We start from the raw sequence: 24,751 nt of genomic DNA on the forward strand, positions 1-24,751 counted from the left end.
TCTTTCATTGGAGTCCTCAGAATTGATGCATGAATGCCGGTGTAACAAACCAAATTTTATTTCAAATCATGAATGCAAGCTAAAAATAACTACACAGCTAGTTCAGAATGATGCGCTGACAAACAAAAAGCTGCTTGATTTCTGTGTGAGTGGCGTTTTTTACATCACCACACTATTTAACACTATTTTCTGCATGCAAAATTTTGCCTAAATTTAACGAATGTTAATGAAAAATAGTTAGCAACTGTAAAGACTGTAAAATAAACTGCCAGTTTTTTAAACAAAATGAATTTAAAAGACAACTTTTCAAAGAAGGTTTCACTTAAACGACTAAAATATAAACAAACAAACCTATCTAAAAATAGTCAACTAGTCAGCTACAGACCATCACTCGATTCATTGGAAAAGTCCCTGCTGGATCAATATGGTGAGATACTATTTAACAGATGACATTGTTAATGCAATGCAGATCAGCCCCTCCACTGTGATCTGTGACAGGCCTGACAGATGCTCTGAACAGACATGCATATGTATAGAAAAGTTTGTGTGTGTGTGTGTACGCGCATGTATTAACGCCTGATGTGGGTTATAAAAACACTCTGCGGAAGGCTCTTTTAAGACATACATGACTTCACAAGACAGATTTGCCTTTTAAACAGAGATGGGTGTCAGTGCAAAGGTGTGCATTAGCAATGTATGTGGGTCACGCTGAACATTAAAGGCTTTTAAGATTGTGTATGTTGCATATTTTAAGTCAAATAAACATGATGAGGCGAATTTAAAGGAGGTGGCGAGCGGCTTACCTGTTTCCCCAGAGGGACAAAGGTTAATATTTCACTTGTCAGAGAGACTTTCTACGATGGCGAGATAAGTGACAGCTAATCAACATTGTCATAAATAATCGATGAGCAGGAGTGTTGGCAGACCACCCCCCAGCCCCCCGCTTAACTGTTCCCCACATCAGCCTATAGCCTCTCCGGATAATGAACCGCTCGTCTGGCTCTGTAACGTTCCTTACAGGGCTAAACTGGAAGAAGAAAGGGAAAGGGAAGAGCACGGGAAAAGGGAATGCCTTTTGGCAGGTCCTCTGGAATTATGGCAAATTAAACGTCATGGCTATCCCCGACTGGATTTGGAGCTACAGTATAAACAAAAGCAGCAGAGTTACAACGAGAGTGGGGTCAGGTGAATGAATGACCTGTCCAAACAGAAGACACATGATTTTGAGTTTAAATCAGTGTAGAATATATAGATTTACATTTTGAAAAAGGTTTATATATTCTCTCTCTCTCTCTCTCTCTCTCTCTCTCTATATATATATATATATATATAGAATGCAGTGAACAATCTACGAATCACTGATGGTAAAATAATGAAACAAATAGATTTATCCTGTCTTAAGCTGCTTATGAGACGGAACCATTGCAAATATTTACACAACATATTGCACAAACTAACCAATTATTTTGCACACACAGGGTCTCTGTGTGCATTTTTTGATTACACACCAACCAATAGATTACACAGATGCTAAGCTCGAATATATTCGTGAATAACGAGGCAGTAACAAAACAGCTAAATCTCTGTAATTTTTGTTTAAAATTACAATTTAAATTTACAGATAAAATGTGTCTACAAAACGGATTACAAATACAAAATTAGATATTTAAATATTATAACTAATAAATAGATTTTAATTATTTATATAATACTATTTATATGATTTAATTACAATGTCCTACTTTCATTATATTTAAAAAAATTTAAATTAAAGTAATTTAATATTTAACATTAATTCACAAATGTAAAAATATTTCAAAATTATTAATCAAATAATAATAAATTATTATATAACAGTGTTATAATAACTATAAAGGGCTCCAAACAAAAACAAAAATAATAGAGTAAGAAGCCATTGGCTTCTATAAGAAAAAAACGTTGGTGGCAATATATTTTTTTAGGTGCCACACAATAAACGTGTTTTATTTATTTTATTATTATTATTATTATACATTTTAACATTTCAATCATACTGTCTTGTGTTTATGTCTCATCTTTTCTTGACTTTATTAGCATTTCAATCCATCTTGTTTTGTAAGTAAATGCCTTTTCCAACTCAAAATATACAGTCACAAAGAACGGTTCATTATTTGTACCAGTACCGTACTGTAGATCATGAGCACCACTTGGCCAGTTTGGGCTCCTTCTCAATGCATCCTGTAAATGTTGTCATAAACTCTTAAAAATAAAGGTGCTTCATGATGCCGTAGAAGAGCCTTTTTTTGTCTAAATGGTTACATAAAGAAACTTTAACATCTAAAGAACCTTTGTGTTTCACAAAAGGTTCTTTGTGGCAAAAGAGGGTTAAAAAAAAACGTATAAAAAGTCAAGAAAGAGACTGCATGGTTCTTCGTGGAACCAAAAAAGGTTCTGCGAAGAACCTTTTAAGCACCTTTATTTTTAAGAGTGTATGTCTTTCACACTTTCCGTCTGATTTTCTTAGTAAAATGCTATTTTACAGGAGTTGAATCATAGACAACATTTTAAGTAAAAATATTAAAATGCAATAGCGCATAAACATAGCAAAATGCTCCTCTTTATAGTTATTTTTCTAGCTGACTGATGAGCTTATGGACACCGAATGGTAATTCTGAGGTAAATGTATATTACGTTGCAATATTTACAAGCTTTACACTTTTTCCGCAGTTTAATGATTATAAATGAGAATTGTTGACAGAACAGCTGACAGTTTTACCTGTTGTAGTTTGTTCAAGTTGAGCATGGAATAGACACTGTTTTTCCTCACTTTCAGTTCTTACGTTTCTGTCATTTCAGTCTCTCTCACGCTGCACAACTGAGCTGTGTTATCAGGTTTGTGTCAGTGCTTCTGTGCAGCAGAGATGAGGATTGTTTGAAAAAAATTTTCCACTAAAACTTTGATATGCATCATCTCAGTTAATACGTGAACATAGCAAATGATGCAATCGCAAAACAATCAGGAAAAAAAGGATTACATGCAAATTTTTATGTTCTAACATGTAAATACAGTCGCCAGTGGTGACCTCAGCAAAAACTTCACTAACAATTTAGTTTGGAGCCCTGCTATATATATATATATATATATATAATTTGTTCAGGATTTTCCAAATTCAGTCCTTGATTCAAATTCCTCATATAAGCTTAATTGATTTGGTCTAAAGAGAGAAGAATTAATAATTATTTTAATTTGAAAACTACATATAAAATAGCTACCAAAATAAATGTTGGTAACTACAGTTTGGCTAAAACTATTGACTAAAAGTAGTGACAAAGTTGACAAAAATGCAATGACTTTTCGTTGACTAAAACCATGAAAGACTCAAATGACTAAAATGTGACTAAGACTATAAACATTTTCGTCTCAAGACTAAGACTAAATCAAAAATGCCTGCCAAAATTAACACTGATTGAGACATTTTACTTTTTACAATTATGTAATAATATTTAATTATTAATAAATGTATGAAAAAAAGGAGAAAAATCCTACAACAGTCTGTCTCATTATCCATCAACAGCAGAAAAGCTGTGTTGCTGTCCTATCCCGAGTCACAAGGGGAACGTGATCAGTGTGACTTTCCAAGCCAACACTGCTGCTCATTAGCTAGCCTCGCTGCTCACTCCTCTTAAAAACTTCTAATGATTTGGTATCATAGAAGCTCGGTTACTGAAGAGCTCTGTTGTTGTAGTGTCCCAGGATTCTTTAAGTCACATAGGATTAGATGCCATCAATAATCAAGTGCTAATGGCTTGTTAAAGATAGCTGATAGATAGAACCTGGTGTTGGGCTGAAGGCCAGTATCTATGTAGCTCATCTTTCCTCTGTCACCGGTGAAGACGACCACTCCGTCACGCAGGAGCCGATATCGAGAGAGCATGCCATTGGGTTTGAGAGGTTGGCTCCAGTGAAGCTCCACTACTGAGGAGTTCACCTGGATATGCCTGGGCACTGTCCACACATCTAGAGAGAGAGAGAAAGAGAGGATGAGAGAGGGAGAAAAAAAAAGAAGACAGGAATGGGCAAGTGTTGATAAAACGCCAGAATTATTTTTCATCATTTGATACATATAGAGCTGTTGAGAAGGCTTAATATTTATATATAAACAATGATTATGCATTGAGAAATCAAAAGAACTAAGGTTTTGAAATGTTTTTACTGTGAGATGACATGAGATGAGTGAGCGTGAGTGTGAGTGTGTGTGTGCCTATGCATTAACCTGCTGGTGCATCTTCCAGTGTGTGGCCCATAGATGGCTGACTTGCTCCGCAGCCAGCTGCAGTGCATGCAACAACAATGAAGCTGTAGTTGGTGTGAGGTTCCAGACCTGCAAAAAGTCATAAAGGCAATAAACAGTATTGCCTTTAAACTCCACACAGAACAAACACCTCCTTAATTACTGTACATATCCATAGGTGCTAATTCATTTATTATTAAACATATAATAATATAATTTATTATTATGAAAGTATTATTATTATTATTTCCTTTATTTAACAAGGAAAATCCCACTAAGATATTTCAATATTAGACGTGGTCAAAACGTTACATACTATTAAATATGAATATAATGTAATATATTTAATACTTATATTTTTCACACATATAATTTCTTTATATATAAAAAAAACTATCAATGCTAATTTAGCTGATTTAATTGTATAACACCTCTTATTAATGTACTTCACAAGACAAGAATATTCATTCTATAATATTCTTGGACTGTTTAATGTAATATTTTAACCAGTGGAGTAATGAACAGCTAAATGTATAAATAACATGTAAATGTATAAAGCTTTTTGTTTAATTAAAAGCAGTGTATACATGCTATTGTAATTATAATTTGACAAAAAAATATAAATAATTTCTAATTAAAATATTAGGCTTATTATAACGGAATGAATGAATAATTAATACAAAAAGTTTGAGTAATTTGGTGTCTAACACAGCACCTGTAACAAAAATTCAGCTTCAGCAGTCAGAACTCTAAATCTGGTTCTAATCCTAAAGCACTTTAAATCTCGCTCTAATCCTGAACTCTGTGCACCCCGTAAAGCCGTGTCTGTGTCCACATAGCACTGCCTCCACATCTGGAGGAACGCACGCTCCTACTTAGCATGCATGACAGCCTCTCTCATTTAACCCAAACACAGATCAATGTTTTCAGAACGTTGAGCTGTGTTTGGGTTAAGTAAAGAATTCTGTTGAGCATACTAAACACAGGGGACAACTGCTGAATACTGCCTTTAAAGCTTCATTTTACACATCACCATGCAAAACATGTCCAGGTGTGCATTCTAGAAGAGCTAGTTTATTAGGGTTAAGTCATTTCTAACATTAGGTGTTCAGGGGGGTTGAAGGCATTTGCACGACGTAAATCCAACCTAATTTAGAGATCAATCTACTTGGGAAAATAATAGGAAGATTAAGTTATTCAGAGAATTAATCTTAGGAAGGTTAGCTTAAGAAATAATATTAGTAAATGCATTAATATTCCAATTTATTATTACTATTATTATAGGTAGGAAAGGTGACACTAAATATTATTTAATTTAATATTTTACATGATTATACTATTTTTATGGACTCAAATCTGCATTTAAAGGAATCATATGTTGTCTAATCACAAGCAGGAATTCATAATTATTAATATGCATGCATATTATTCAAATAAAATAATAAACAATAATAATAATAAAATAAATATAAAAATCCATTAAAACAACGTCACTCTCAGTAAGATTTTGAATTCTCATGCAAACTGAAGGGGGCACTCTTAGCCTATTAAAGACATATGCACCTTTAATCAAAATGGCAAATAAATAAATATATAAATAAACAGGAGTTAAAAATATATTTTTATATTTAGCTCTAACCCATCTAAGCACACAGCGGCCCATTTGTAGTACATGGCTAACACAAAGTGAAAAGTGTCGTAACGGTCATCCAAATTGCTGTGTACAGCAACGCGAGGAAGTGTGAGGTAATAAATGATATAAAAATAAAAAATATTTTATTGACAAGCTGCCATTTACTGTTGGCATTGGAGGATATGAGAAGATGATAGGTGCAATCCATGAACGTGGCGACCTGATGAGAAAAGGCCTGCAATGCTTACTCACTTTACCTGCCACATTGATAAAACCTCTAAATAATTAAGTGCCCACTTCCTGTCTACAATTACTTAATATTTTTTTTTTCTGTCTGGAGGGGATTATGAAGCGATCTGTGGGCTCCACGTGTCGGCCAAGCTAGGAGACTACCCCTGATGCCTTTTATAGGATCAGTTTCCTCTCGCTCACACATAATTTAGGAGGCAGAGGTTCTTCTCTTCTATCAGGACTTGGGCAGACCTCTCTAAACCCTGAAAAAGCAGCTGCACACAGGAGACCGATAAACCAGGTAAAGGGAACTCGGGATGATGCTGGTGCTTGTTAAAAACTTACCAGTTACTTCATAAATTTACATAAGATTGTTGCTTATTAAATCTCTCTGCTTTTAACTGTGTAAATTACGTTATAATGCTTAGAATACTTTTCTAGCATTACACTTTATTAAGATTCACTGAAGATTTGCACTCTAGTGGGAAATATAAATATAAATGCTAGTACTACTGTTTATTAATAAATTATTAATTATTTTGCAAATGTCCAATTGATCGCATGGCTTGCAACAGAATTTATATAATTGAGAGCAATCATTCACATCAGTTAATGAAAAGCTATACATATTTTAGATACTCTGGAGATTTGATAGTTAATTTAACAGAAGCTAATATGCAATAACTACACAATATTATAGAGTTTTATCTCACAGGCATGTATAATTTAGATTATTTTTAATAAATGTTTTATGCAAATACTTAAAGCATGCAACACTGCAATTTCGTTCATATTTATAAAAATAAATAAATCAGCTTTTTCTTACTCTATTTAGGGCAATCGAGGTGTAATATACAATCTTAATTATACCATCTAAGTAATCCAAATTATATTAAATCCATGAGGTTAGGACAACCTCATGGATTTAATATAATTTGGATTACTTAGATGGTATAATGTAAAAACAGCTTTAAACCTTTTTCTTGCTCACTGCTTTTTCCCAGTGTGTTGAAGCCAGTTAAAACTACTAATGCTTTAACTATTGATGTCTTTAATTTATTTGTTCTCCATTCATTACAATAACAAAGGGGACAGGAACTGTCTTTGTCACTAGGAGTGCTGTCATATGAAAGGACCGGCTCTCACAGTGCGTTTGAACGTGCGCACAGCTCCTGTAGCTACAAAGGGCAGCAAAGAAATGTTTAAACGTGATCATTTTCAATTCCTTGGCTCACACATCTTCAGTCAATTTCATTCTTTGATAGCATGGGCAGATGTAAACTCACACATATAACAATCGCAATGCAACTTGCTTTGAAATAAAAGTTTTAGTATTAGTTGTTTCAAAGGTACCACATAGAAAAAAGCTAAATCTCTAATCCAGTGAGTCTAATGCGGTGTTTCATGTGGTGGCTTTGTTGCCACAGCGAAAACAAGCAGGATTCTTGTGCATTGGTGTGTGTGTTTGTGTGTTTAATCGTGTCAAGTGAGGGAGGGTAAGAAGTTTGGAGGTTTTAAGGAGCACATAGGTGCTTCCCAGCAGCAGTCTGCGCTGAAACACAGACGCCCAGGCCGGTCGAGTTAGCGCACACCACAAAACACTGGTAGGATTTACCAGCTCCGCGTAGAGGGACATGAAAGTCTCAACGCGGCTTTAGAGCCTTTTCACAAAGGAAACCCCGAGCAAAGGCATTTGCAGCCCCTGCCAGCGACTGAACAGCATCACCGCCACCTCACATCCTAGCCAGCAGGTCTGCCTACGCCTGCCATCACCCCCAGCCAAGTCTTAAACACGCCACACTGCCAGCCAGCCAAATCTGCCATCGGATCCCCTCCCTCCCTGCTCACCCCAGGATCCAGGACTGGCTGATTCATTTGGTGCGCTCCTTCACTGCCAACTTCAGGGCCTTCAGAGGAACAGAGAGAATTACGAAGCCCCTTACCACCGCTGCTTGCTGAAATATCTTTGGTCGACAGCAAGTTGAAGAGGAGCTCCAGCCATCTGAAGGTCCCTGCTGATTTCAAGCTTATTTACAAAGATGTGGTGCTTCCCAGCAGGCCTTCTAGAGTGCACAGACAGACAGCCAGTGGTTGAGCACAGCTTAAGGCAGGGAGGTCTGTGCTTGTGCTCGGAGAGGAAAAGTAAGAACTACAGGGCAGGAGATTCCTTGCTGTTTAAACATCACTTGCTTTCAGTAAGACTCCGCCTACGAGATGTTTACACAGACTACATAGAGATGTTTACACAGACTACATAGAATGGTCTCAAAAACAAAATACATACAATATATTGACATTAATTAGCCTGATTTTCTCCGTGATGTTCGTAAGCTCAAACACATGAAGCGAGGATGTCGATCTCTCGCGTTATAGGATGTTAACGTTCCCAGAGTCAGCTACCTCTCAGAGAAGCTCCCCGCATGCGATTCATTCAGATTAATCCTGACTGGAAAGAGATCAGATGCTCTTCAAAATGATGTAGCGACTCAGGTTTGACTATCATGTCAGTGATAGTCTCGACAGGCTGGAGAGAGAAACATGCACACGCCACAAATGTGCTATATGAACAGAAGCCTGTTCAAAAAGATGATTCATTCAAAGGAAACAAAGTACATATTCCACTAAAAATCTATAAATTAATACAGAAATATATAATAATAATTATTATTATTAACACTGCTATTATTTTTGCTGCCAACTGATTATCTACTGATTATAATATATTATAATATTAACAGCATTTGCACATTAATATTTGCTAAGAAAAGCCTCAAAACATTACATTATAGCAGACATTATAAAAAATGCCTGCGTATGTGTGAATTATTCTAATCACCATCATTATTATCAGTAAGAATTAATAATAATATTGCCTCCAAATGATTACCTGAATTTTACCTGAATTGAATTTCATTATATATTAATTATAATAAACTGTAATAAACTGCATTAATGCATGCATTGATATTTGATGAGATAATCCTCTAAAACCTCTAAACATTACATTATTGTTGTATAATTAGTGACTATGTTAAGATGTGTACAAAAATGTAAAACAAAAAAAACTAAAAAGGGTTATTATATTATTATATTAATATTATGATAATATTGTTATGCTAATAATAAAAGCAATAATACAAACTTTTAGTACAAAAACAGATAAAACAGATAATGCTCAAAGAAAATGTAAATCTTCCTTGGAACAATATTTGTGAGCACTTAATCTAAATCCCTCTCTCTGTGTGTGCTGTCCATTGCCATGTGCTGGGTTGTGCAGAGTCGGGCGGCACTAAAAGTGGGAATGCGCCATGCGTGTACCCTTGCGGTGGAGACGGATTGCTCAGGGCCAGGGACACTGCTCCTCTCCCAGGCAGATAAAAGAAGCCCCACAAATCAGCGGAGGCCTCAGGAATGATGGGCAGGCCGGCTGCTCATTGCGGGAATCAGGTGTAAATTCAGTCATCAGATTGATTCCAGAAACAGCATGCATAAATAAAGGCAGGGCATGTGGAGGAGACACGGCGGATCCTCACTCTCTTACTCTCGCTGCTGCTGCCGTCAGGGCCAGCATGGGGCAGCATGTAGGGGGCGGCTGCTCTCCGCTGCTAAACTGATTCATCACTTGCTCTCTGACACTCCTCTTTATTTCTCTCTGTTGCATTCAGTACTTTCGATACGTCATTAAAGTTCAACGTAACACAGAGTGTTGCTGCTTAATAGTCTATAAGTAAAAGATACAAGCTTTTCTTCAATGTTAACCGGTTTTACAGTTCAAAATATACTCCGCCGTTACTTAATAACACAATATATAGGGATATTTATTATTTATAATTCACCACATGAAATTTCTATGTTTATATTATGGTCCTAAAACAATTGATAGAAATACACACACACACACACACACACACACACACAGACACACACACACACACACACACACACACACACACACACACACACACACACACACACACACACACACACACACACACACACAATCATAAAAATAATCAATCAAATGTAACTACTGTTTATATATAAAACAAAATAATATTATATATTATTACACTACAATTCAAAAGTTTTAGGTCTGTAAGATTTTTTTGTTTTTGAGTGATGCCTCTTATGCTTACAAAAGCTATATTTATTTGATCAGAAGTACAGTAAAAACTGAAAAACATTACAATTTAATATATTTTTCTTTTTTAATATATTTTAAAAAGAAATGTATTATTGTGATTGCAAAACTGAATATTCAGCATTCATTACTCCAGGCTTCAGTGTCACACGATCCTTCAGAAATCCTTCAAATATGCTGATTTGGTGCTCAAGGAACATTTCTTATTATTATGAGTGTTAAAAACAGTTGCTTACATTTACAGTTACATTTTTGTGATTTTTTTTTAATTCTTTGATAAATAGAAAGTTCAAGAGAACAACATTGTAAAGTAAAAGTATAAGTCACATTAGACCTTTTTTCACGCAGACTTGCTTAACATTTTTTTCTTAAAAAGCAAAAACAAACATACTGACCTCAAACTTAAAAAAGAAGTGTATTTGTAATACCTGTGACATTAAAAGCCATCTCCCCTTCTGTATGTGTGTGGATGACTCCAACGGTGCTCTGATTGATGCGGTACTCCCGGATGATACCGTTCGGTTTGGCTGGAACTACCCAGCTGATCCTTAGGGCCCTGGGCCCCAGCGTGCTCACCACCGGAGCAGCGATTCCCTCTGGCTCCCCCTGGACAGTCACTGCCACAACCTGCACACACACCAAAAAGAATTACAGAGCAATTTGCCCTAATGGACGCTTGGATATCCTGCTCTAATAGAATGTCACTAGTGGTTTCAACTCTTGTCTTTAGGAGTGGCAGACTATTAGGAAAGGGCTGCGAGAAGTGGTAAAGGTGTTGTTTTTTTCGGCTACATATAGGCTGGCCTGGCACTGGCCTGATGTGCTTGTGAGCCTGCAGAGTGTCCACAAAGATTAAATCAAGTTCCTCATTCCCACCGACAGAGCTGGCTGAGCAGGGTCCAGCTGAGTGGCAAGAGGATGCCCCATGGTAATTGCTCCCTTGTATTGGGTTGGACAATAATTGCAGCTGTTTGGGCAATGCTTGCAGGTGTACAAGTTAATCCTGCTCCACTTAAAAACGATTGTGCAAGGGAGAAGAAGAAAGAAGTACTGGATCATTGGTGGCCAATTGGTCTGCCGGGCAAGACCCCAAAGGTGTGTGGAAAGCAAAAAGCTCTGGCAGGTTTTTTTTACTTTGCCTCTATAGCAGATCTGTGTGGTTATTGATAATCAGATCCTAAATTAGACATAAAAAGAAGACAGACAGGTTAATTTGTTCTTTCATCAGCTGAGCCACTGATAGCTATTACAAGGAGACAACAATTATGGCAGGAAGTCAGCTGTTGCTCTGCTTCCATTACCCTGCCATTAGAAATCCTGTTTACTTGGCACTAGCGACATAATATCGGAATGAAAGGGGGAGGAAGACTCCTGCAATCCTTTACAAGCATTTTGTAGCTCTTAGACAATGCTCGTAATGCGTGCAGGCAGGACTATAACAAAGACGAAGGACAATAGGAAAATATGCAGTGATTATAAAGGTGCACCATTTTTCCACTTGAAAAGTACCTTCGACAATCATGTTCAAAGTCATTTATAGTCATTTATATTTATACTGTCTCAGTTTAATGAACAGAAACTAAAAGTCATTTGTAGAATTCTTTTCACAAAAAGTGTAACACTGTCTCTTTGGTGGTATAGTATGTTATACAAACACCTGTAATACCATTGGTTGAAAATGTTGCTGTGTCAGACTAGAGCATCCCTACTGGTCTTACACAGCAATATTGTATAACCGATAGTGTACGTTAGGGGAGTGATTGCTTATTTGGTCAACAGATGGTAGGTTGTGTCTGGGAAACCTGTATGGAAATAGTCATTGTTGCAATACCATTTGGCACCAGTAGAAGAACAGAACTAATACACTTTACTGTTGTACTGTTCATGATTTTCTGTCTACAAGGATTAAGATGAGAGGCAGATGAGAAACAGACTCACTTTTGGGCTGTCTGTGCAGCCGGCGGCAGTACAAGCTCTGAGCTGGTACACATACTCCTGAAAAGGTCGGATGCCTCCCGCATCAGTGAAGCTATGATCAGTGCCACGGTAGCGCTCCTGTCCATCACGCAGGATCACATAGTGACTTATCTCACCTATGATAGTACACAAAAAACACAGGGTCAAAAAGTAGCTTCAACAGTTATTCCACTCAATATAATAGTGAAACCGGTGGACTAACTTTCAAAATCACGACAGATTGGGTGGCAAGCCGTTTGATTAGCACACAGAGTGAAGTCCTAATGAGCAATCAGCTTGTTTCTTTACATATAAAGTGGCACAGAAGATCCCTAAAATGGAGCTTGTTATTCTCACTTAGTGTTTATGAGCATGTGAATTTCTTCATAAATTATTCTACCGAGCTATGAAGATTACGCTTAATAACAGGCAGGTCTTCATAGGAGAGATGATAAAACAATCAGCTAGTTCCACTCTTTCATATCATTACAGCCTGAAGAAAAAGTATGTTTACAGTTTGTTGAGGGAAATGCGAGTAAATCTTCTGAGAGTCACGACTTCAGGCGTGGATTACCTAAACTGTTTCACTCCATGATTAATCATTTACATAACCAAACCTTCTACTGAATAAACATATGACAATATTACCATGACAGCAAGAAACCACAAAAATGATGTGCTCTGATTTGAGGGAAAAAATAGGGCCAACTATGTAGGGTTATTAATTCAAAAAGTTTGTAACTTAGACATCAAATTTCCAAGAGGTTCAGTGTCTACCTATAGTTCCTGGCACAGGTTCAAACAATCACAAACTACATTGCTTTAGTAGCCAGTGTGCCCTGTATTATGGAATGATATTGCGGACATTATTCAAAAGGCATTGCAAATTGTATTTGCAATTGCGTTTTCAATTTGTGGACGCATAAAATGTGACATAATCCAAACGCAAATGCAAATCGCGCATTACCATTTTCATTTTCGATTAAGTGAACGCACAGTGTCTGCCAAATTTAAAATGGAAATGCAAAGGCCGTTTGCAATTGTGTTTTCCATATCTTACGAGCTATGAGCAAATTTAAATAGCAATATAAATTACCACATTTGCCTTTTCACTCTTTCTGCACTGTGCATGTAAACTGCCAAAACTCAAATGGAATCGCAATACCTTTTGCATTTGAATTTCCAACGTCTACATGGAAACCTGTCAATCAAGTGACAGGGGTGGGGCCATTTTATTGGACGTGTTTGCATTGGGAAGTGACGATCGTACTAAAATGTACCATGTTTTTACTAGGGTAAATATGAGTTAACGATAGTGTTTATAATTAAGCCACAGTAGCCACAAATGTACAGTTGTCTGAGACGTTATGAAATGTTCTTTAATATCATGAACCATAAAATGTAGTCAGTGTTCACTGAATCAGCACCAGATCTGTGACCATGTTAACGTGTGGCCTGTGTTTACCTATTATGAAAATAAACAATAGCAGAACACTGACTACATTTTATGGTTCATGATATTAAAGAACATTTCATAACGTCTCAGACAACTGTACATTTGTGGCTACTGTGGCTTAATTATAAACACTATCGTTAACTTATATTTACCCTAGTAAAAACATGGTACATTTTAGTACGATCTTCACTTCCCAATGCAAACACGCCCAATAAAATGGCCCCACCCCTGTCACTTGATTGACAGGTTTCCGTGTAGACATTGGAAATTCAAATGCAAAAGGTATTGCGATTCCATTTGAGTTTTGGCAGTTTACATGCACAGTGCAGAGAGAGTGAAAAGGCAAATGTGGTAATTAATATTGCTATTTAAATATGACAGGCTCATAGCTCGTAAGATATGGAAAACACAATTGCGAACGGACTTTGCATTTCCATTTTAAATTTGGCAGACACTGTGCGTTCACTTAATCGAAAATGAAAACGGTAATGCGCGATTTGCATTTGCGTTTGGATTATGTCACCTTTTATGCGTCCACAAATTGAAAACGCAATTGCAAATACAATTTGCAATGCCTTTTGAATAATGTCCGCAATATCATTGCATACTGTATGGCTATGAAATGTGCATTTTAGTTAATAGCTATATATTTTCAAACTGAAAATAATGCATTGTAAAAGGAAAAAATAATAAATCCTAAATAGTCCAAAACTGTTTATTTGTCCACCATACATACTGTATACACACACACTTGTAGATAGAAACAAAATATTTAAATTAGTAACTGGCTTTATATAACTATGAGAAGATATTTAAAGTATAATTAACGGAATTCTTAGAAATCAATTCACATTTACAATATCTGTAAACTGATATTTATTACATTTTAAATAATATATATATCATAAAAAGTAAAATAAAATAACACCATACTGGTGTCATTAGGACCACAAATCAATCTCATAAATTAAATGTATATTTTACTTATAATATATATTAAAATATATTGTAAATAAAATATATATCTTTATGAAATTAGGAGAGATTGGTTTCATCAGGACCTCAAATCATTCTCAAACTCTATAAATAAATAAATTCACGTTTAAAGGACAACAGATTGGTTTCACTCTGCTATAGAGGGATGTAATATAAGTCAAGCACCACTTTTTTGAGATAATTACCATTAGGCTTGTTTGGGGCTGACCATTCAAGCTGGATGATGTCATCACGCAGACCCATATGGCTCCAGTGAGGAGGAGAAACAACCCAGGGAGCATCTTCTTTAGTAGTGACGCGAGAGGAGGGACTGAACCCACGGCCAAAGCTGTTCCAGGCACCAATCCTATACTCATAACTGGTGTAAGGGTCCAGTTCAGTGTCTGAAATGACACACAGTCACACAAACACACACATTCCTCAGAATTCCCATGAAACCTCTTGACAGCACCACAGGAGAGTTTCTATAGAGTCTCAGTCTTCACACTAAAAAAAGACTAAAGTTTAAAGAGTACACAGAGACCCTGCATTTACTGTAATGCTCTTTGTTATCAGAAGTACAGTGGCTTGTTGTAAATGAGTGTTTGGGGAGTCATGGGTGTAAATCTCCAGGATGGGTTTCATCAGACAGGTTGAGGCACTTATAGGAGTGACAGGATGACAAAATACCCTTCTAAAAGGACAAGACACAGTCTTAAAGTTGATCAAATGAAATAATTATTATTACGCACACACACACAAACATTATTATTTATTTTATTTAGTAAATAAAATAACAACATTTAACCAAACAAACTTATTTACAAAAAAAAACAAAACATAAAATTCTACTTAATTACACAAAACTAAAATTGTATATACAAGTACAGAAGCTAAATTATGTGCATTTGCTTGTACATTAAGAAATACCAATTTGCTAATTTTCTTTTGTCAATACAAAACATACTACTTCTACTAACTAATGACTTAATGAATTAAAGGGGTTCAATTAAATTTCAGTTGAATTAGAACTGGATTAAGCCGGAATTAATCTTAATGGAGGAAGTTAGTACAAAATAAAATTTGAATATTTTCAACAATAAAAAAAATGTATGGTAATCTATCAGTAACAGGGTATCTGCACAATTTTAAAGCTCAATTTTAAGACTTTTAAAGACCTGCACAAATAAAATTAATACCATATGAGTGGCGTAAGGCAAGGTCTAATATTAAACTGTAAAATGACCGTAAAAAGCATGATTTACAGTTCAGGTACAAGTTTTCTCAAAAATTAATTTTTATAAAATGATAAACTTCACATTTCAAAACTAACAATTATTACATTAAAATAATTATCAATCATTATATTAATTAAATACACATAAATATATTTTACGGTCTTAATTGTTGAGATTTTTATAATGAATTATCTTCTTGTCGAACCACCGGTTCACATTTACAACTCTGCGTCTTTGCAGTGTAAAAACATGGGTTGATTTTCACATTGGTCTGAACAAAAAAACAGGCCGGCTTATTGAAAATGCTAATTCATTGTCATATAGCAATTCTTGTGTTTCCGTCCTCAAATTGAAGACCTCTTGAAATCATAATTAAGACTTACTTTATTGTACCATTTAAGACTTTTTAATGCCTCAAATTTAATACAACTAAATTGAAGACTTTTTAAGGGCCTGCGTAAACCCTGTGTAAAGGCCCCGATATACTTCAAATGAAATCGAAGAACAAACTGATGTGACATCATTTCAAATGATATCAGGCCAAAACGTTTGTTTCGCAGTTCGAAACAGCTGACGAAAGGGAACTTTCTGGCGGAATTTGTTTTAGCTCCTAAGCACCTTTGAGCTTCCATTGGTCCATGGTAATGCAATCGTGGGTGTGCCTCCCCCCCCCGGTTCGTTTCTCATTCAACGGAGGTCAGGCAAGAAAACACATCTCCAAGTCACTAGCAACATAAACACACTAAAGTGTCGAATAACTGCGCTGTCACAGATATAGCCGCACCTGTATGATTACTCGCGAACAGACTTTAAAGATTCAGAGAGATATGCAAAAAGCGTCACAGAGAAACATCCGAGAGGAGTTTTCCAAAACCATGAAAAGAACTAAAGGAAAGAGTAAAGATATAAGGTAGCAAGTACCAAATACATGTCTTTCAAATAAATGTTACACCATACTGCTGTTGTTCTTTCAAGTCAAGTCATGTTTACATTAATCGAAACCTCACCTCCAGCAGCGCAGGGGGGTTGGAATGTTTGAAAACATTATACCGTCGCTCAGCTTATTCAAACTTCTTTTTGCCCCCAGACGAATAATGAAAATGAACTTCGTTTGAAGTACATCAGGGACTCAAGGAACTGATTGGATTCTATAGTGGGTGTTTTATTCTAGAATACAGCAAGTTGGATTTTGGAGGAGGGTGTTGTAAAAAAAAAAAAAAAAAACACATACCATAAAATGGTCACAACACTATAGGCACAAAATGATAGATTTAATCAGGGTCATTTTTGATTTCATGCCGACTTTAAACAATACTCCAAAAATGCCTCGAGGGTGTTTGCTACACAAAGTCAGGAGGAAGTGAAATCGTTCATATTTGTGTGGCTGGCAAATCAATGCTTGTGCAGCATTTGTCCGAGAGCACTCAGTGTCATCTTTCTCCAGGATGCGGGTATGGGGGCGTGAGAAACATCTGGAGGAGTGCAGGGCCACGACAGGTTTATACGCTTCTGCCCAGATGGTGGCACAGCACTGACTAGAATCACTCTCCTCGTGCCAGCCTGCCCCCTCAACTCCGGCATTAGTCTTGATTAAACAGACGCAACTAACTAAATAACTCCTCAGATGAGGTTGAGCCAGTGAGAGGGGCCAGCACTTCCCCTTGAAAAATAAATAAGTGTGCGCGTTAAGGGGGTGCTCTAAACACCCTTAGGGCCCTATTTTAATGATCTAAACGCAAAGTGTAAAGCGCACGGTGCAGGTGTACTCAGGGCGTGTCCAAATCCACTTTTGCTATTTTAACAGCGGAAAAGCGGTCCGTGCGCCGGGGTACATTTTTGGAATGGGTTGTCCCTATTCTCTTAAAAAGTAATGGCCATAACGTTCATCACCCATTACTTTAAGAGAGAGATAAGCTCACGCCATGGCATATTGCTATTTACATGGCGGAATTTGTTTGCGGAAAAGCTGAACGCTTCTCAAGCGAAGAAACCGATCTGCTCGTGCGCGAAGTTAAAACGCACAAGCAGATCATCTACGGGATAAGCAGGAATCCACCAAAGCTTCCAGAGGTGAAGGCGGCGTGGGATGAAGTAGCAGTGCATGCTTTGAAATAGCTCCGCACGATGAGTCAGTTAATATATGCGTGTCTGTATTGGCACAATTGTTCAATTAATTAGCCAATTTCATTTATAATTATAAGTAGTAATAGGCTGAATTGCAAATAGGTAGTCTAATTAAAAATAATACACGCAATGACTATCCATCATTACATTTTTATATTTATGTAGCCTACACCATAATATCGTTTCACACTATAATCCTTTTGTTTTTAATATTTGGCATGTTTGTGTGATGCGCATCCCTGTGTGTAATGAGCAAAGTCAACGCGCACTGTGGACCCGCCCAGAGGCGCATTTTCTACCAACGCACTCTTTAAATAACCAAAAAATATTGCGCCATTGACTTTAGACCAGGTTTGAGTTGGTCTATAGCGCAGTCTATTTTTAGCTCCTTAAAATAGCAATGCGTCAGCAATGCGCCGGAACACACCTCTTTTTTAGACCACCACGCCAATGGGCGCAAATGCATTTGTTAATTAAACGACGTGCCGCTGGACGGGAAAATGCAAACGGCGCCAACTGAAACTAGCAAACACACTTGCACTGCGCCTTGCGTCGCATTGTGCCGGGTATATGATAGGGCCCTTAAAGTTTTAATGAGTTTGAAATAGCAGGTGAGATTTATGACTCACAACAATTAATACACACTAAAGCATCTGGTCTTGTGACCACATAAAATGTGCAGATGTTTACATTGTGAGGAACATCCCCGAAATGACTGACACTTTCCTTTTTTTGTGTGTGCATTAACCATTCAGCTTGATGTCTTTACATAAAAGAGCATGTTGGGGATATACCATTTCTTTTTTATTGCATAAATTTATTTCTCGTTTGCAGGGCTGTTGCTTAAATTCACAGGGCTCTGGAAAAAAAGTGAACTGTCTCTACCTTGGGCCACAAAACCAGTCTTAAGTTGCTGGGTTATATTTTTAGCAATAGCTAAAAAAACATTGTATGGGTCAAAATTTAAAAAAAAATTCTTTTATGCCAAAAATCATTAAGATATTAAGTAAAGATTATGTTCCATGAAGATATTTTGTAAATGTCCTACCCTAAATATTTCAAAACTTAATTTTTGATTAGTAATATGCAATGCTGAGAATTCATTTGGACAGCTTAAAATTGGATTTTCTCACTATTTCGATTTTTTTGCACCCTCAGATTCCAGATTTTCAAATAGTTTTATCTAGGCCAAATTTAGTCCTATCCTAATAAACCATACATCAATGGAAAGATTATTTATTCAGCTCTCAATTAAAAAAAAATTACACTTAAGACTGGTTTTGTGGTTTAGGGTCTCACACACACACACACACACACACACACGTGAAAAGAAAAAAAAAAACACTACGTGTAAACAGACGCAAACATTGTTGACCTATTTACCTGTGAAACTGTATCGGTTTGCCATTCCACTGTACATCATCTCCTCTGAGGATGGGCAGAGCTGGCTGTGGGTGGCGGCAGAAGGAGCTTCTCTTTGGGTGGCAGCAACAGCAGAGGGAGATAAAACGTGCATAGGGACCAGTTCACCTGGTACCCATGTACAGATGGACTGTGCCGGGCTAAAATCACACAAGCCACAGAACGCTCCTGCAGCCACCGACACAGGACACACCGTACCGGGGCGGCATTTTTCCTAAAGGACACATCCGCAAACACACTCTCATTAGTGACAACAGTCATCAGACAACTGTTGTGTGTCAAAGTACCACTGCCTGCAGTTGTGTATGGAGTCCTCTGTCTCAATAAATAGCACGGATGCCCCTTAATGACATAATTACAAGTTAATGACCGCCATCCCAGTTTTCTTATCATGGACTCTTTTTTTCCTTGTGAGCTCAAGCTGGGTGCGCAATGAGCTTGTGTTACAGCGAGCAAATCTGATTAATGAAGTGTGACTGTGAGTGCCTACTTCCTGAGGAGAGGAGCAGATACATCACTGCTCTGTGCCTCATATTTCCAACCTCCACTTTACATCATGACGGCTTAAGTTTAAAACTCTACTACTTTACTAAAACACCTATTCAGCAACAGCCTTTAACTTGATAATTTATCAGCGCTAAATCTAACAGCCAATTATAAAAAATATATTTTTTATAAATCATCCGGTTAAAATTTTTCTAGTCTCCTCTCACAGTCTCTTTGCTGATTTTCTGATGAACACTGAATATAAAAGTCTGGATCAGGCAGCTCTAATCTGATTGGGTGGCATTATGCAATTTCCAGGATTAAGGCCAAACTAATTTATAATCAAATTTGTGCTTATAAGATACTGAATTACTACAATGAACACTTTTGAAGATTGTATAGCCATTTGATTTGTCAAAAGGTTTGCCATGTTAGTGGTATCAGAGTTTGGTTTGAAAAACTTTGAGCTACTTCCCTCTATTATAGTGGGATCAATGATTTCTGATAAAACCGTACCTAAACATCACAGGGAAGTCGTGGCCTAATGGTTAGAGAGTCGGACTCCCAATCGAAAGGTTGTGAGTTCGAGTCCCGGGCCGGCAGGAATTGTGGGTGGGGGGAGTGCATGTACAGTTCTCTCTCCACCTTCAATACCACGACTTAGGTGCCCTTGAGCAATCGAACCCCCAACTGCTCCCCGGGCGCCGCAGCATAAATGGCTGCCCACTGCTCCGTGTGTGCGTGTGCGTGTGTGCGTGTGTGCGTGCATTTCGGATGGGTTAAATGCAGAGCACAAATTCTGAGTATGGGTCACCATACTTGGCTGAATGTCACTTCACTTTCAAAATAAATAAATAAAGAAAATATATCAGTGGCAGTTCTTAGCTAAAATGTGGACCAGACATTTTATCAAAAGTCTAGCTACACTATACTAATCGCTCCATAATCTGTTTTGGCAAATTATGGCAAAGCATTGCCATAGTCTGAGAAACTGGCGTGACACTACATAAAGTCTCCACTATGTCTTCCTTCTGAAGAACTATTGCTGAACGAGCATACAGTGAATATGTCGCTCTGAGTGAAAGTGTTAATTACCGGGATGAGGATGCTGGCCGGGGCTCTGTCAGCACACACAGATGTGAGTGGATTGAAGCCCACTCCATTACAACACTCTTCCTCCTGATCAATCACCTCTGACCAGCAGCACTTCAGCGACGCCATCCTGTTCTCCACCACATGGACTTTAGACTCTCCGCTGGGACCCGTGCAACACCAGGAAGTGGATGTGTTGATGTAGTGCTCTCCACAGCAGATGAATCCTATGTAAAAAAAATTCATACACATGAAAAATGTTGACACAAACTGCTTTTTAATAAGATAGAGAACCTTAATCATCAAAATCCATTATAGTAGTGCTGTAAAGTTATGAATTGCAGTTTAGAACAATGTTTGAATGGCACTTAGAATTTATTCAGACTTCATCCTGGTACTTCACTTCAGCACTGTTGCCACAGGGAATCTAATAACTAATAATGTATGTGAAACATCTTTGACATATAAACATGACCGTAGTCAGCACATTTTTTTAAATGCAACATGTGGCCATTACAGTTCATGGGATGTTTCTGGTGGATGTCAGAGAGCTGTATGCACAACTGACATGTAAAAGATGGCCATGCTGCATGAGGAATCGGCTTCTCCTCCCATCAGCACTCAGCACCCATATCTGCATTCTCTCATACAAACCAGCCTTGCAAACACAGCTATGTTTTAGGGGGAATAAAATAAGTGCATTACATCACCATTCAAAAATTTGGGGCCCAAACGGATTTCTGTTTTTTTAAGCAAATTATTTTACTATCCTGTTATAAACACATATACACCGTACAGACCAAAAGTTTGGAAACACCTCATTTAAATAGTTTTCTTTATTTTCATGACTATGAAAATTGTAGATTCACACTGAAGGCATCAAAACTATGAATTAACACATGTGGAATTATATACATAAAAAAGTGTGAAACAACTGAAAATGACATATTCTAGGTTCTTCAAAGTAGCCACCTTTTGCTTTGATTACTGCTTTGCACACTCTTGGCATTCTCTTGATGAGCTTCAAGAGGTAGTCACCTGAAGTGGTCTTCCAACAGTCTTGATGGAGTTCCCAGAGATGCTTAGCACTTGTTGGTCCTTTTGTCTTCACTCTGCGGTCCAGCTCACCCCTAAACCATCTCGATTGGGTTCAGGTCCGGTGACTGTGGAGGCCAGGTCATCTGGCGCAGCACCCCATCACTCTCCTTCTTGGTCAAATAGCCCTTACACAGCCTGGAGGTGTGTTTGGGGTCATTGTCCTGTTGAGAAATAAATGATGGTCCAACTAAACGCAAACCGAATGGAATAGCATGCCGCTGCAAGATGCTGTGGTAGCCATGCTGGTTCAGTATGCCTTCAATTTTGAATAAATCCCCAACAGTATCACAAGCAAAGCACCCCCACACCGTCACACCTCCTCCTCCATGCTTCACGGTGGGAACCAGGCATGTAGAGTCCATCCGTTCACCTTTTCTGCATCGCACAAAGACACGGTGGTTGGAACCAAAGATCTCAAATTTGGACTCATCAGACCAAAGCACAGATTTCCACTGGTCTAATGTCCCTTGTTGCCTTTCTTTAGCAGTGGTTTCCTAGCAGATATTCTACCATGAAGGCCTGATTCACACAGTCTCCTCTTAACAGTTGTTCTAGAGATGTGTCTGCTGCTAGAACTCCGTGTGCCATTGACCTGGTCTCTAATCTGAGCTGCTGTTAACCTGTGATTTCTGAGGCTGGTGACTCGGATGAACCTATCCTCCGCAGCAGAGGTGACTCTTGGTCTTCCTTTCCTGGGGCGGTCCGCATGTGAGCCAGTTTCTTTGTAGCGCTTGATGGTTTTTGTGACTGCACTTGGGGACACTTTCAAAGTTTTCCCAATTTTTCGGACTGACTGACCTTCATTTCTTAAAGTAATTGTCACGGTGTGACAAAAATCGGAACGGGACTAAGTTCCTTGTGAATGCAGTGTCATTTAGAGATCTCCAGTGAACACCCGTCTCTATGCACTGCGAATCTGTTGCCATGGCAGCAGGGCCAATTGCCCGATTAACAGCAGGTGTGGAGTAATTACAGGGAGCGCTGTAAGAGGGACACGTATCTTGATGGGGCTTTAAAAACAGAGAGGAAGCAGACTGTGAGGGTGGTTCTCCTTCCGTGAGATACTGTGTTTGTCGACGGGTTGTTCTTTTTATTGAGGCTGGGCTGTGGAGCGGGAGAAGATTGAAGCTGAGAAGTAGAAAGAAGAGAGTGAAGGATTTGTCAGCGAAAACCCTAGGAGCATCGTCAGCAGTGGGAAAGACGCAAAGTGATGAGTATTGGATCCGTTGTTTATATGCACTAACACTGAAGTGGTGTTGAGAGTTTGGAAAGTGTGATGCACGAGTGAATTAGTACACCGAGTGAATTGTTGATCTGTCTCCAACGTCTGTCCTCCCCTTTGCCGAATGCGACAATAGCTGCAACCGTCTTCTGCTTTCTCTGGAGAGAAGTTGAGCCCTGGCAAAAGACGAGACTTGATCTGGTGGGAGAAAGACCGGTGAGTGAGTGCTGGCCCGAATGCACGGTGTGCGAGTGGAGATGCAGTGCCTGAAGTGACGATTCACATGGTTTGTGTTATGGAGTGAAGTTAATTGTGTGGAGAAGTCCACTGTCTCCAAGGAAGGGATTCTGATACAACAAGCGCCCAACTTACTACTTCGAGACAACCCGGCTCTGTCAATGCTGAATGTTCCATGTACTGTTGAACAGATAAACCCTGGTGCTTCGTTACAGCCCACAGCCAAAGTGGAGCGTTTCGCTCAAAGTGTCTTCCCCGCCTGGTGGTCTCCACTCGCACTATTTTAAGCCTCTGCCCTGTTCAGAAAGAGAGAAGGTATTTCAGCTGAATGTTTCATATACTGTTGAACAGTTAGACCCTGCTACATTGTTACAGTGTGCCGCTGAAGTGGAGCGTCTCGCCCAAAGTGTCCTCCCCGCCTGGTGGTCTCCACACGCCCTAATTGGAAGCTGTTGCCCCTGTTGAGAAGGAAAGGGCGCAGCTGAAGTAGAGCGTCTCGCTTGAAGTGTCCTTCCTGCCTGGTGGTCTCCACACGCCCTCGCTGCAAGCCTCTGCCCCTGTTGAGAAGGAAAGGTAGATAGACCTGAACGTTTTATGTACTGTTGAACAGTTGAAGTTTGCTGTATCGTCACAGTGCGCAGCTGAAGTAGAGCGTCTCGCTCGAAGTGTTCTTCCTGCCTGGTGGTCTCCACACGCCCTCGCTGCAAGCCTCTGCCCCTGTTCGGAGAGGAAGGTATTATATCGAAACGCCTCATGTACTGTTAACAGTTAAGAGTCTGCTGTATCGTTGCAGTGCATAGCCGAAGGGGAGCTCCCGTCCAAAGGGGTTACTTCCATCTGGTGGTTCCTACGGGCCTCACTCAAGTTCCGCCTCCCCCTTGAGGAAAGGGTAACTCCACCTGAGTATCCTCACCTGTTGGTGTCAGCTAACTGTGTCATTCTAGGGAATAGCCGAAGCACGTGTCTCGATCGAAGTGTCATCCTGCTGTCTAAAGGTCTCCTCACGCCCGGGCTAAAAAAACCCCCGTTCTACTCCTGCCCGGCAGGAAAGAAGACACCTACCGGGGTATACTTACCTGTTTCCTCTCCTGACCCGGGCCGCTCGTCGCCTGTTCACCTGCGTCCCGTCTGAGGCAACCGTCCCCTGAATACCTACCTGGTTCCAGCCC

The 24,751-nt window shown here is 38.6% G+C and overlaps 1 protein-coding gene across 1 annotated transcript in view; it reads right to left on the reverse strand.

Annotated features, from left to right (window-relative positions):
- The window catches only part of LOC132111610 (usherin-like), a 234,161-nt gene that overhangs the window by 30,837 nt on the left and 178,573 nt on the right, over window positions 1-24,751 (reverse strand). Inside the window, exons 51-57 of the mRNA XM_059519061.1 lie at window positions 21,029-21,252; window positions 19,409-19,661; window positions 14,870-15,067; window positions 12,215-12,369; window positions 10,705-10,903; window positions 4,254-4,361; window positions 3,814-3,997 (exon numbers count right to left, since the gene is read on the reverse strand). Of these exons, the coding sequence (XP_059375044.1) occupies window positions 3,814-3,997; window positions 4,254-4,361; window positions 10,705-10,903; window positions 12,215-12,369; window positions 14,870-15,067; window positions 19,409-19,661; window positions 21,029-21,252 (1,321 nt within the window). The remainder of the gene's footprint in view (window positions 1-3,813; window positions 3,998-4,253; window positions 4,362-10,704; window positions 10,904-12,214; window positions 12,370-14,869; window positions 15,068-19,408; window positions 19,662-21,028; window positions 21,253-24,751) is intronic.

The sequence above is a fragment of the Carassius carassius genome, chromosome 31, assembly GCF_963082965.1.
Source record: "Carassius carassius chromosome 31, fCarCar2.1, whole genome shotgun sequence".
NCBI lineage: Eukaryota > Metazoa > Chordata > Actinopteri > Cypriniformes > Cyprinidae > Carassius > Carassius carassius.